General features: G+C 50.6%; 3 protein-coding genes across 5 annotated transcripts in view; 1 reads left to right on the forward strand and 2 right to left on the reverse strand.

Moving 5' to 3' along the window:
• The window catches only part of LOC106724790 (alpha-1,3-mannosyl-glycoprotein 4-beta-N-acetylglucosaminyltransferase-like protein MGAT4E), a 4,586-nt gene extending 916 nt beyond the window's left edge, over positions 1-3,670 (reverse strand). The window contains exons 1-3 of the mRNA XM_014533404.1: positions 3,569-3,670; positions 2,542-2,701; positions 947-2,139 (exon numbers count right to left, since the gene is read on the reverse strand). Of these exons, the coding sequence (XP_014388890.1) occupies positions 947-2,139; positions 2,542-2,701; positions 3,569-3,670 (1,455 nt within the window). The remainder of the gene's footprint in view (positions 1-946; positions 2,140-2,541; positions 2,702-3,568) is intronic.
• A 2,275-nt stretch (positions 3,671-5,945) lies between these two features.
• Positions 5,946-13,004, reverse strand: LOC102240623 (alpha-1,3-mannosyl-glycoprotein 4-beta-N-acetylglucosaminyltransferase C). Of its 3 annotated transcripts, none has more exons than XM_014533408.1 (4): positions 12,650-13,004; positions 10,531-10,710; positions 9,632-9,788; positions 5,946-7,454 (listed from the first exon to the last, which is right to left on the reverse strand). In XM_014533408.1, exons 2-4 carry the CDS (start codon positions 10,633-10,635, stop codon positions 6,352-6,354), a joined length of 1,365 nt encoding a protein of 454 aa, XP_014388894.1. In that variant the 5' UTR covers positions 10,636-10,710; positions 12,650-13,004; the 3' UTR covers positions 5,946-6,351. The 3 variants fall into 3 exon arrangements, with proteins under 3 accessions (XP_014388894.1, XP_005886428.1, XP_014388893.1); XM_005886366.2 differs by having other exon boundaries at positions 12,414-13,004; XM_014533407.1 differs by having other exon boundaries at positions 11,826-13,004.
• The window catches only part of TMEM183A (transmembrane protein 183A), a 9,807-nt gene continuing 9,095 nt past the window's right edge, over positions 12,341-13,052 (forward strand). The window contains exon 1 of the mRNA XM_014533406.1: positions 12,341-12,522. Coding sequence (XP_014388892.1) covers positions 12,341-12,522 — 182 coding nt within the window. The remainder of the gene's footprint in view (positions 12,523-13,052) is intronic.

The following is a 13,052-nucleotide window of genomic DNA, read 5'->3' on the forward strand; positions in this document are numbered from 1 at the left end:
CGGGGCCTGGAAGGAGCTGGGCTGGAAGGGGCGATGGGGGGCCTGGCACCGGGGAGGCGGAAAGGCGTGGGTCCAAAAAGGCGGGGCCTGGCAAAGAGGGGCAGGCCCGCGGAGAGGGAGGCGGAAGGGGCGGGACAGGAAGAGATGAGGCCTCACTGGGAGCGGGCCGGAAGGAGGGCCCGGAAGGGGCGGAGCTGACAGCAGTAAGGGCTCGAAAGCCGGAAGCCGGAAGAGCGGGGTCTGGCGACAGAGGATCAGAAGGGGCGGAGGGGTGGGGGTTGAGGCTGCAAAGAGCGGGGCCTGACAAAGCGCGAGGTAGTGTCGGAAAGGGCCGGTCTGAAGGTGCGTGGCCTGGCAAGAGGGGGGATGGAAGCTGCGGTGTCGGGAGGGGCGGGGGGCGGGCCTGACCACAGTCTCGGCCCGGAAAGGGCGGGGCCTGTGAGCGGCGCCGGGGACGAAGGGATTAGCGTGAAAGGGGCGGGGCTGTACGGCAGGGGCGGAGGCGGAAGGGGCGGGACCTGACCCAGGGCGTGGGGACCGGAAAGGGCGGTGCGGAAAGGAGCGGGATACTCCCTGGACTCGCGGCTCCCGGCAGGGCAGGGGCTCCTTGGTGGAAAGAAGCGAGAGTGCAGTGCTGAGTGCAGATGAGAAGTAGGGCCGGTCACGTGCCTCCTTCCCTCTCTCTGGCCCTTGGAAGCCGAAAGGAGATTGTCTTCTCTCTCCCCCTCAGACCGTGTCGTCTAATGGGGCCCACACAACTGGGTGAGGGTGAGCACACACCTCTGCTCGCCGGGGGCAGGCTGGCGCACCCCTGCGGTTGGAGTGTGATTTTCAGTGGCGCTTCCTTTCCTTCTCACACGCACCCCAGTTTGGACAGTAACTTACACGGTCACCCCGCTCCGAGTGCACAGGCCGGGACCCGTTCCTAGCTTTATTTCCTGCCGGCCATGTAGGCTGCATTCCCCAGGCCCATCCCTGCAGGATCCCCAGCGTGCCTCCAGCGCTCCTCTTCCTCGGGCTGAGTCCAGACCCTGATCTGTCTGATGACGAGCCAGGAGCCCTGAGAGGCCAGCACCAGCAGTCGTATGCAGCTCAGCTGCTCCACGGTGCCCTCTTCGTAAAACACCCTCTGGTCCAAGTTCCCCTGCACGAGCGGGCCCAGCACGGTGTAGCGCGCACAGCTTTCGGGATGCGCCAGGGGGTCGTAGCCCAGTTCTACTTGGCCCTGCTGCAGCCGGTACTGCCCTTGCTTGTCAGCACCTGTCAGCACCTCTATGCGGACGACTTTCTGTGGCCTTTCCAAAACCACCACCAGGTAGTTGCCCCTTAAGGCATCAAGGGTGATGTAGCTCTCCGTGTTCAGAAAGTAGGCGTAATGGGGAATCACATTCGGTATCGGCCTCATGTCAGTGAGGACATTGGCTACCGGGTTGTCCGGATCACCAAAGACAACTTCCTTCTCCACAGGAAAGCAGGTGTTCTCAGACGCAGAATAATTGCCCGTCGGATAGAAGACGGAGGGACTGAAACGAATAGGAACATGTTGGGCCAAGAGAAGGCGGAATTCAGAGAGAAGCAAGTGAGTAGGCGTGTCCTTAGGGAAGAGGAGGAGGAAGGTGGTCAGGCGGGAGAGGTCGCTGCTGTGGAAGACTTTCCCGGAGAAGCTCAGGCTGGAGAACTCCAGGGTCACCCAGGGTCGTTCTTTCCAGGCTGCCAGTGCCCAATAGATGGTAGAAACAAATTTGGGGGTGCAGTCAACGTGATCTTCTACCATCAGAAAGTATTCAGAGAGGCTGGCAGCGAAGTTCATAAGGAGGGCATAGTCGACTTTCTGCCTGGAATAAACAGCTTCACAGGGTGAGGAGTCATTAATGTTGCCCAGATCTCCTGGGACAAGAGAGCCACTGAGATGACCGTGGATCACAAGCAGCTTCTGGGCCTCAAGATGAGGTTGGAAGAGGCCTGATATGCTGGCGACCATTTGGCTGAGCCATGCAGGGTCAGGATCTGACAGGTGGACCAGCACCACGATACAGTCCAGCTCAGACTCTGAGGAGGCTTGGAACAGAGACTGCAGGGTGTGCAAGAGGGTGCTCCCATGAGGACGCTGCACTGAGGAGATCCCCACCGTCAGTAGTTCTGGGGGTGGGAGGCATAGGGCACCATTAGCACTCGAGGTGGTGACAAGACCCTCCGCCCCTCTCTCCTTAAAGCCAACCCCTGGGGACAAAGTCACATTTCCTTTCCCTTGGAGAGTGTGGTTAGATAAGAGATAAATCTTTGGTCAGATTGTGAAGTGGTTTTATTTGATCACTACTTTGCAAGGTCGTTGGAGGACTGGGCTCTCTGATGGGGAGGCTGCCCTGCACCAAAGGGAATCTGCTGGCGTGGCATACGAGCCAGGACCTCAGACCTGGATGGCAGGGTCGGCAGGGACAGAGGAACCGGAGGGCTCTCGTAGCTGGCACCCATCACATTCATCTCCCTCTGGGTCCTCCCCCTCCCTCTTCCCTCAGTCTGACCTCTCTCCCACCTACTCACTCTTCTCCTGGGGAAGGGCTCCAGCCAGGACTTTGTAGCTGGTGAGCTGGAGCACAGGGGAGCGTCTCTGCATCTCCTTGAAGGTCTCCAAGTGGTTCTTGCTTTCAGAGCTGATTTGCTCCTGGTCCAGCTCCTGCAGTATTTTCTTCTTTTCCTCCTGCTAAGGATGGATAAGCGTCAGCCCTGAGCTTCACCCCAGCTCCTCTGGAGACAAATGAGGGCAAATCTCCCTTCTAGGACAGACCAAGTAAGCCCCAGGATCCAGTCACCAGGGAGCTCGAGTATCGGGGCTCAGTGAAGCACTGTCCCCACCTCATCATGAGAACACCCGTGGTGCTGGAAGGGGTGGTGGGCCTTGGAGTGGGGGAAGTGGGGCTCTCCAGTTCTGTGTGGAATGCCTGTGGGAAGGCCCCAGGCTTCTGCAGAGTAAGAACCTGCCTGCCCCACCTTGCCCAGGTCTAATTTCTCCACCATTACCGGCTGGCAGAGCCCCTGGCTCTGCTTGGACTGTGCTGGGTGTGGGACAGCTGCTGAAGACCGAGCTGTCTTGTCCTGAAGGAACGACACCTGGTGCCTCAGTTCTAAAGCCCTTTCTTCGCTCGGTTCTGGCCGCACACTCCCCACAGCCACCGCCCCCTCTGCTCTAGCCGGTCTGAGGCCCGTAGGGAGAAGGTGGACCCCAGAACCTGAGCATGACCTCCACTGCAGACGCTGTGCATGTGGGAGGAGTCATCTTAGGGCTGGAGTCTGTCCCTGAAGGGAGGATGGGAGGAGAGTGGCAGCAGGGCCGCCTAGAAGGTCTGGGTAAGGCTCTCTCCACGCGTAGAATGCCCTCTTCCTCCCTCACCCTATGCAAATCCTGGCCATATTCAAGGCTGGGTCAATACCTTTTTTTGACACGTTCCTGAATCTTCAAGTGCCCTCTTCTTAGAACTTCTATGGTGATGCTTGCGTGTTTACATAACTGGACGTATTTCCTCCCTGCCGAAGTGTTGGCAAGTAATCCCTCTCAATTTCTGGAACTTACCAAAGACACGCTGTACTCAAGGTGCTTGTTCCTCTTGTCCTGGAGGAAGAAGCTCAGGGAGATGAGGGACACAGCCAGGAGGGAGTATTTCCACAGCGTCATGGTGCTGGGCCTGGCACTCGGCAGGAAGTGAGCAGGAGTTGGATCCTGAGTGAGAAGCCAGGCATGTCCTCCTGTTGCCTGTAGCCTCCCCTCCCTCCCCCCACCCTTCCTCCTGGACACCTCTGCCAATTTACTTCCTAAATCTTTTCCACCCACTTCGCCCCCACCCCCACCCCCCCATGTAGCCATCTAAGGAGAGACAAAGGTCATGGAGTTTGGTTCTGTTCAGCTGCTGCCTTCTTCAGCTCCTGTCTGGGTTTCCAGTTCTACTCCAAGTGGTTTAGCCACTTGGAGTAGAGGCCCCACCAGAGGGGATGTGTTGCCAGAAATCAAGGGTTAGGTGTTAGCTCCCTAAATTCAAACTTGAGTTAAAGTCTCCACTGGGGGTTATTTCACACAGATTACGAGGTTTTGAATCAAGTCAGAAGGATCAAGGGAAACTCTTGCGTGTCTCCCCCACCCTGGACTGGTAGGAAGGATGGAAACCTAGAAGTGGCTGGAAATTTCTAATCCTGTGGAAGTCTTGACCAGGTTTGCAGAGCCACAGCGATGGGAGGCTTTGTGTCTAACAGAAAATGTGGCTTGATAAACCAGCAGAGAGCAGGGGTTTCTCTGAAATCACAGAGAAAAAAACTTCACCAATGCAGTCTTCACCTTCAATGCTGCAGGGTGGGAGCCCAGAGTGGCTCCTCTGAGGCAGCAGCAACTAGTCACCATCCCAGGAGACCCTCCCTGACAACCATTGTTCACCCTGAATGGGGACTGCTCACATCAAGCACCTGTTTCTGGATATGGTGGGAATAAGGGTTTAAAGCCAGCTTTCCAGTCTTATCTCAACCCAGAAGCTGAAAATTAACTGTCAGCTTGAATCAAATCGACAAGGGTGGATATTGAGTGATTGCTTCCCTACTAGAGGGCCCCATATGGCTCCTGGAGGAACCATCCATGTTACAGGATATCCAGTTGTAGGGCATGTGCCCTGACTGGGAATTGAACTGGTGACCTTAAATGTCTGGGTGTTTCCCTTTCCCCAGCTTACAGTTACCCAAGTACATATCTGTAAGGCGCTGTGGTGGTGGTGGTAGAGTGTCTGGGGAATCTTACAGGATTTGTGTCTCAGGGACCTTCCTTCTAGGGACCTGCCCACCTCTTCCATCAGTGCACATGGACCTGAAAATTGGCTGAGATCCAGAACCAGGCAAGGGATTGACTTATTGGGGTGACTGTCCTCAACCTCCTGCCCCTCCATTTTTGCCTTTTGTGGTTGTCGTCTCCCTACCTACTTTACCCACAGTGATGATGTTCTGTTATCCTATTTTGGCCTCTATTTCCACAGCTACCTGAGTATCATGAAGAAGCCAGTCCCAAATCCCCACCTTGCTGTCCATTTCCCCAGGATACTCTCAGCACCCCTGTGTCAGTTCACACCTGCCAAACTGCTGACAGGAACATGGGATTATACATCCCAGAGCTTCATTAGTGGAGGGGAGGAGGCAGGGAGAGGCTTCAGATTGTCGTCAAGGTCTGACAAGGGTGGGAGGTGACGAAGAAAGTCTTGGCCAGGAAGCCCCGGACTGCAGTGTGGTTCTGGGAGTTTCAACAGGCTGAGGTCACCTGTCAGAGGCACCCTCCATCTTGCCAGAATGGGCTCTCCACCAGGGGGGACCATTCTGTGGAGAGCGTGGCCTTGCCACCAACACTGCAGTGGATCCTGTGGCTGCCTGATGCTCAGAGCTGCTCCCTCCTGCCCTTATTTGTCCCCCATCCTCTCCTTGTTTCTGTCCCACATCCTGTTTCCAGGCTCTCCGGCTCCTGCATCTACTTGGGTTACAGCTCATTGGGATACACTGGCTGGTTTTTGATTTGGGTTTTTCCCAAATATCCCTCTTAGAGTTCTCCTTTTCTCCTCTCCCTGCTTTCATGGATTATAGTCAAGCTAGTGGAAACCAGACACTGCACATTAGCTGAGCTCAGGGCTCAGATTTTTCTGGAAATAAAGATCTCATAGCCAAACTGAACTAAAAAAAGTTAGTAACAGATCCAAAGGTTTTCCTATCAGAAACCTATGTCACCTTATAGTCCCAGAGATAAGACTGCTGGACAGGAGCTATCACATATCAGAACAAGTGATTTTCAGTCATTTGGAGGCTATTTGAAAAGGAATACTGGACATGCTGGGTGACCATGGAGAAGAGGACTCTGCCTGACCATAAGGGGTCAGTAGTGTGCATCGAATGACCACCTTCTATGGGACATGAGACCACAGAGCACACAGTCGTGTTTCTTTCCTGCCACACAGGAAGTCCTGCCTTTAATGAGTCCATTTCTGCTGGTGGAGAGACCCCGTCCCGTCGTGCGATATGAGCATCACTCAGTCCTACCCACGTGCTCCTACTGTTCCTGCGAGTCTGGTGTTCCTGCTCCAAGGGAAGAATTCCGAATGGTAGACCTTCTGGTGAGTAAACCAGGAAGGCTTTTAACAAGCCCACCTCGTCCACCAGTGGTTCTGGGACCAAGAGCACGTGACCTTCGCTCTGCCTTTCAACACGCATCTCTTCTGAACGAACAATCCTGAAAGGACCCAAGTTCAACATTTTACTCTTTTGTTTGTTTAACCTCTGTAGACTCTAACCTCCAATCTGACCACTCCCACAACTCCTGGTGGCTTCTCCATTTATCACTTAAACCTCACTTGTCCAGAGGTGGATGTGCCTGACCACTATTCCAGAGGGAGCAGCGGCTGTCACAAGCAGTCTCACACATTTCACCTTCTTCCCAGACGTGGGAGACAACACCTGCTTGTTCAGGACGCCATTTACCAGCAGCCCCAGCAGAGTGTAGTCGTCACAGTCACTGACCCTGTTTGTAGAGTCACAGCCCAGTTCTACTTGTCCCTCTTCCAGCTGATTCCAGCCTCTCGGGTCAGAGCCCGTCAGCACCTGAACTCGGGACACGTGGGCAGGTACATCCAAAACCACAGTCAGATGGCTGCCAGGCTCAGCCGACTTGGTGTAAAAGAAATTCTCATCCAGGCTGTAGGCGTGTGAGGGAGCAGAGTCATTGGCAACCTTCAGGCTGGTGTGGATGGAGGCAGCAGGGTTGCTGGGAGAGCCAGTGTCCTCTTCCTCAAAGGAGGAGGAGTTGCCCACTTGCTGGAAGAGGGAGGGCAGGAACTTGATTGGTGTGTGCTGCAGCAGGTTCTGAAAATGGGAGAGGAGGCAGTCCCAGGGCATTTCTCGGTAGAAGAGGAGAAGGAAGTGAAGCAAGCGGGGCAGGTCTCCAGTACGGAAGAGTTTCCCGGTGAGGCCCAGCGGGGAGAAGTCCAGGGTCACCCAGGGTCTGTTTGCCCAGGCTGACACTGCAGTAGCTATCTGGGTGACAAATCCGGGGGCACATTTCATATCATCTTCGACCATCAGGAAATAGTCAGAGTGCTGGGTGGCAAAGTTCATGAGGAAGGCATAGTCCATGTTTTGCCTGGAGTGGAAGGCTGCGTGGACAGGAGGGTCATTAAAGGTCACTTTAAGATCCTTCAAAGGAAGATAGCTTGTGAGAGGAGTAGTGATCACCACCAGCTCTCTGGCCTGTATGTGTGGTTTAAACATGGCTGAGAGGTTGTAGATCATCTGAACAAGCCATTTGGGGTCAGGACCTGCTAGGTGTACCAGAACGGTGAAGTGTTTCCGCTCGGATGAGGAGGAAGCAAAGAAGAGAGACTGCAGGGTGTCCAGGAGGTGGCTCCCTTCAGGACGCTGCCCGGAGGAAATCCCTATGGTCAGCAGTTCTAGGGTTGGGGAGAAGAGAGGACCTTTGTCAACTTACAGAAGTGAGAAACATAGTTGTTATGGGTGAGGTTATAATACTCGCAGGTCTTTCCATACACCAACTTAATGTCTTTCTGTGGTTATTGTACATTTTCTCCCCCAAGCCTAAGCATGGACAATGTTAGGAGTTAATAATTTGGTCACAAGTTGTGAGTTAAAAAAAAAAATCATTACCTTTGAGAAACTATTGTTGGAGAAATAAAAGATGATAAACTTAAAGACATTTGTATTTATGTCTCATCAACCAGAGTCCCACTGAAAAACCAGAAAGCTTGCCATTAGAGAACCGTAATATTTGCAGAATTCTTAGAAGACAGAGAATATGGAACGGGGGTGGTGAAAAAGTCTAAGTAGAAGAATTCATAGTTCAGAAGACACACAGAGAAAACAAATGCAGAGATTTAGTTTCATACTGAAAGCCTCAGAGGAATTCTAAGTTCGAGCCACCAAACGACAGGTATGAGCCCTGGGATGGTCACCTGGATTATCAGTCACAGGACTGTTTCCAGAACCACTGGACCACTGACCCCTAAGGGGCTGGCTGTGGCCACATCCATCGCAGGCGAAAGTGCTACGATTTTCTAAGTAAAGTGGGAGGTCTGCCCGGGGAGAGCCTATGGGTGAGTCCTGGGCTGGCGGGAACCCCGGGACTGGAGCAGGAACTCCAGGCAGCAGGAGGAGAGGGCAGAGCTGACGTGACTTTTACCTCTAGGATAAAGCCCTGGGTGTGGCTCCCTGAAGGTGACATTGAGACGTGGAGAGGCATCTGTATAAACTCATGAATTTCATGTTTCAAACCATGGAAAATTGATCCTATTGAGGCTCAAATTGTCCTATCCTTGGCAAACAGCCTTTTGAAGTTGGATCCTGAGTCTTTTTGATACAACTTTAGTCATTTTTTAAGGCTTCCTTGCTATCTGAGAGGACATTTCCTGCCTTGGACCTAGAATCAGCCTGGTTATTTTTAGTGGAAAACAGTATTTATGTAACAAACACTCATTTATAGGCCACTGGATAGAGCCAAAATATATATTTCTAAAAAGATAAAATACCATCATGCATTCATACTACTTCATAGTGCATTTAATTAAAAAAGTACAGCATCATAGCCAGTGAGGATTATTGCTAACTGAATAATAAAAAGCATTACTTTTAAAGAAAAAAGTTTTTCTTTACTTTTATAGAAAGTGGGATTATTGCTAACTGAATACTAAAAGCATTACTTTTAAAGAAAAAAGTTTTTCTTTACTCAGCATTCTTGTGTTATTGTTTTTTTTTAAATTTATTGATTTGAGAGGGAGGGAGGGAGAGAGAGCAGCACTGATTTGTTGTTCCACTCATCCATGCATTCATTGGTTATTTCTTGTATGTGCTCTGACCGGGGACCGAACCTTTAACCTTCGAATATTGGGATGACACTCTAATGGGCCTGGGATACCCAGCCAGGGCAGAGTTCTTGTATAATTAAGGCCAACACTCTTCAGCCCCCTTGAACGTAACTGTATTTTATTAACATAATAGCTTAGTCTTGCCCTTTGAATTCTTAAACTGTTTGAGTCAGAAAAAGCTTATTCTGTGTTAAGGTTTATTTTTTCTCATCAATGTAACTTATGAGGATCCAATGAGTGTCATAGTTGGACCTCAGGAGGGTGCAGTCCCAAAGGGAAGCTTGCCGAGCAGGGGGAACGACAAAGTCCAACTGAGCTGACAGATTAGAGGCCACATATTGTCTAGACACAGATCTTGGCAACAGCTGCCAGCATGGTTACCGTGGGGCGAAAAGGACACTGCAGGGGTCAGTAAGGACCACAGACAGACCTAGCCGGAGCTGTATTTTTAGAGTAATCGGCCTATAGATGGCACTTAAAGCTGTGAGACTGGGTGAGGTCACCAAGGCAGTCCAGACAAGGACTGAGCTCTGGGCACATCAACATTTAGATGCTGGAGAGAAGATAAACCAGCAGAAGACACTGAGGATCTATGAGTGAGGCTGGAGGAGAACCAGAGCTTGGGGTCCTGGAAGCAACTGGAGAGAGTGTTGACAGGAGAGTGGTCTACTGTGTCAGATGTTCTAGGTCCCTGCTGTCCACCTGCCTGTCCTGCCCCTTCACGGTCTGGACCCCTTGTGCACACTCACTTTTTTTCCTAGGAGGGGCTCCAATCAAGATATAGGAATTCACGTTTTTGAATGGTTCTGAGTTTTTCTGCATATCTTTGAAGGTTTGCAGGTGGCGTGTTCTACCAGGGTTAAGCTGCATCCGGGCTCTCTGCCAAGCCACCAGCTCCTTTTCCTCCTGAGAAGAGAGTAAGTCGCAGCTCTGAGCCCTCCCTTTGAGAATAATGGCTGGGTGGGTTCTGCTTTGCATCACATAATAAAACATCTCAGGTTGCTCAGGGCTCAGTCAGTTTCTTCCTTATCTTCTGAAAAAGTTCTACCCGGGGATTCTTGTACAGGTTATGGGTCCTGGGGTGAAGGGAGTCCGGGGTTACATGTAGGGAATGAGATGGTATCAGTCCACGCCATTCTTCCCCCACAGTCATCTCTCTAACTAGTCTGATGTGGGTCACTTAATCCCATGAAGGGCAAAGCATGTGCTAGGCATGAGAGGAGACACAGTGATGCCACTGCAATGCCCCAGTCTAAACTCTTCACCCTCCAAGTTCATTCTCCCCTCCTTTCTTTTCTTTTTTGCCTTTTCTGGGTTCTGGTGAAATTTCTCATCCCCTTACAGTTTTTCTTGGCTTAGAAAAATGACAACTTCTCTGACGTTTAGGGTCCTATGGAATAAAATGGGGATAAAATGTGTAACTTTGAAACCATAGGAAAGAAGTGTGATTTCTTCTTTCTTCCAGAGTGCCACCTCCTTTATTGCCCCATCAAAGAAAAATATGTTGAGTCCTAGCCTTTATTATCTTTCTTCTCTGAGTGTCTATAATGTTAGTGACAGTTGCACACAAATGGACACTTAGATAGTGTCTCCTTTTTCTCAGTCCAGGGACTTCAACTTTGCCCGACCCACAGCTTCTGGTACTCACCAAGGACAGGAAACTTGTAGTGTCCAAAGGGTTTTCTTTAATGAAGAAGAAGATGGAGAGCAGTGCTGCTACAGCAGAGACGAGCAGGCACAGGGCATCTCTCATGGTGCCAGGTGGGGAGGACCTACAGCAGCTTCCTCATCTGTGACCAGGGGTTATACTCAGATGTCTGCCTTTACACTGTCGAGAAAAGTTACCATTTGACAGTAATGCGTTTTTATTTTTATTGATTTCAGAGAGGAAGGGAGAAGGTGAGGGAGATAGAAACATCGATGAGAATCATTGATTGGCTGTCTCCTGCATGCCTCCCACTGGGGACTGAGCCAGCAACCCTGGCAGGTGCCCTTGACTGGAATTGAACCCAGGACCCTTCAGTCCGCAGGCTGATGCTCTAGCCACTGAGCCAAACCGGCTATGGCTGACAGTAATGTGTTTTGTGAATCAAGAAATGATTGTATAAGTAATATATAAATATCATTATTTTTTAAAGACTATTTTTTAGAGAAGTTTTAGGTTCACAGCAAAATTGAAGGAAGGTATAGAGATTTCCCAAATACCCCCTACCCCCACATGCACAGCCTCTGTCATTATCAACACCACTCACCAAACTAGTGCGTTTGTTATAACTGATGAACCTACGTCCACACGTCACCATCACCCAAAGCTCATTGTTTACATTAGGGTTCACTCTCGGTGTGGTACATGCTAAGGGTTTGGACATGACATGTATCCATCATTATAATACATATATTTTCACTGCTCTAAATATCCTCTGAGCTCTGCCTATTCATTCCTCCCACCCCAACCCCATGGAAACCACTCATCTTTTTTTTACTGTCTCCATAGTTTTGCCTTTTCCAGAATGGCCTATAGTTGGAATCATACACTATGTAGCTATTTCATACTGGTTTCGTTCACTTAGTCATATACATTCAAGGTACCACCATGTCTTTTCAAGGCTTGATAGCGTATTTCTTTTTAGCACTGAGTAATATTCCATTATGTGGATGCACCACAGTTTCATTTACCCATTCTGCTGACAGATATCTTGGTTTCCTTCAAGTTTGGGCAATTATGAACAAAACTGCTATAAATATTTATGGACAGTTCTTGAATGGACATGTTTTCAACTTTTTAAAAAATATAGAAATAACTTTTAAAAAATGATTTTAGAGAGGGAGATAAAAACATTGATTTGTTCCACTTATTTATGCCTTCTTTGGTTGATTCTTTATGTGCCCAGATGGAGAGGGAGAAATCGAGCCACAACCTTGGCGTATCGGGAGGACACTAACCAACTGAGCTCCCCAGCCAGTTTTCAACTTCTTTTCTGTTGATGATTTTACTAAGGACCCTTGTATGTGAGGATTCCTCTCTCACTGCTTTTTAGATTCTCTCTTTGTTTTGAAAGTTTGATTATGTGGCCTGGTGTGGGTCTTTTTAAGTTCATTTTACTTGGAGTTTGTTGAAGTTCTTGGAAATTTATATTCGTCAAATTCAGGAAGATTTCAGCCATTATTTCTTCAAATGTTCTCTCTTTTCCTCTGGGATTCCCATGATGCATGTGCTGGTCTCTCTCTGCTTGAGTTGGGGCATCCATTTTCTTCTGCGCTCAGACATCGGATCCCTGGTTCTCAGGCCTTCAGATTTGGACTGGAAACCACACCAGCAGCTTTCCTGGGCCTCCAACTGATAGACAGCAAACCATGGGACTGGAGACTTGGTTTGCTCATCCTCATAATAAATCTCTCTTGCCTATAGATCCTATTGGTTTCCTCTGGAGAACCTAACAGGCACGTATTAAGGATCTATGATTGGGACCGAGTCAGAGATCCAGGAGACCATCTCCCTTTCTGAGGCACCTTCGTTCCCCAGGGTATCACCTCGACTGGAGCTGGCGTTCCATCTCAGATTTCCTCTTTCTGGCACACAGGAACTCAACTCCACACTCCTGAGTGTTCAGGACTCCCCCAAAGTCAAGAAGAAGAGAAGGTAATGTCTGGGGAGTCGTGGAGAGGCAGGGATCGGGGCAGAATATGCATCCTCTGAGGCAAGACAAACTTGGTCCCTGCTCTCCCATGACACCCTCCCTGACAACCATTGTGTCCCGCCCACCCACCTCACCCAGCACCGGTCCTCAGGAGGTGCCAGGGAGGGGTGAGGACGTCCTGGGTCAGCTCCCTGCTCCCCGGGTTCTGACCGAGATCCAAGGCTCTGGGCTGGAACGGCGCCACATTTCTCTCCCAATAAAAGGAGTTGTACTGATATTTCCCCAAGTATAAATACGACACATGTTCCATGTCAAACACCGAGTCAATTACAAAGTGAAAAGGTAAAAACCAGGATCCCAACGGTCAGAAAGACTCTTTGGTTAACATCTGGAGAGGCCACAGCACTGACCGCTGGCGGCAATCTCCCTGCAAAGGGTGCAAACCGCGGAGACCCGCAGGGCCCCGACGGCGCCACCCCGGCGCAGGCCGAGCCCTCGGCGCTAGAGGATGACGTCACCACGACGGGCGCTG

Source organism: Myotis brandtii, unplaced genomic scaffold (genome assembly GCF_000412655.1).
Source record: "Myotis brandtii unplaced genomic scaffold, ASM41265v1 scaffold975, whole genome shotgun sequence".
NCBI classification, from domain to species: domain Eukaryota; kingdom Metazoa; phylum Chordata; class Mammalia; order Chiroptera; family Vespertilionidae; genus Myotis; species Myotis brandtii.

Excerpts from the sequence above, each read along its gene's own strand:
- LOC102240623 (XM_014533408.1), bottom strand. The coding sequence starts at position 10,635 with ATGAGAGATGCCCTGTGCCTGCTCGTCTCTGCTGTAGCAGCACTGCTC. Across the intron at positions 9,789-10,530 it reads CTACAAGTTTCCTGTCCTTG|GAGGAAAAGGAGCTGGTGGC; the intron begins GTGAGTACCAGA and ends CTCTCTTCTCAG. Across the intron at positions 7,455-9,631 it reads AGCCCCTCCTAGGAAAAAAA|AACTGCTGACCATAGGGATT; the intron begins GTGAGTGTGCAC and ends CCCCAACCCTAG.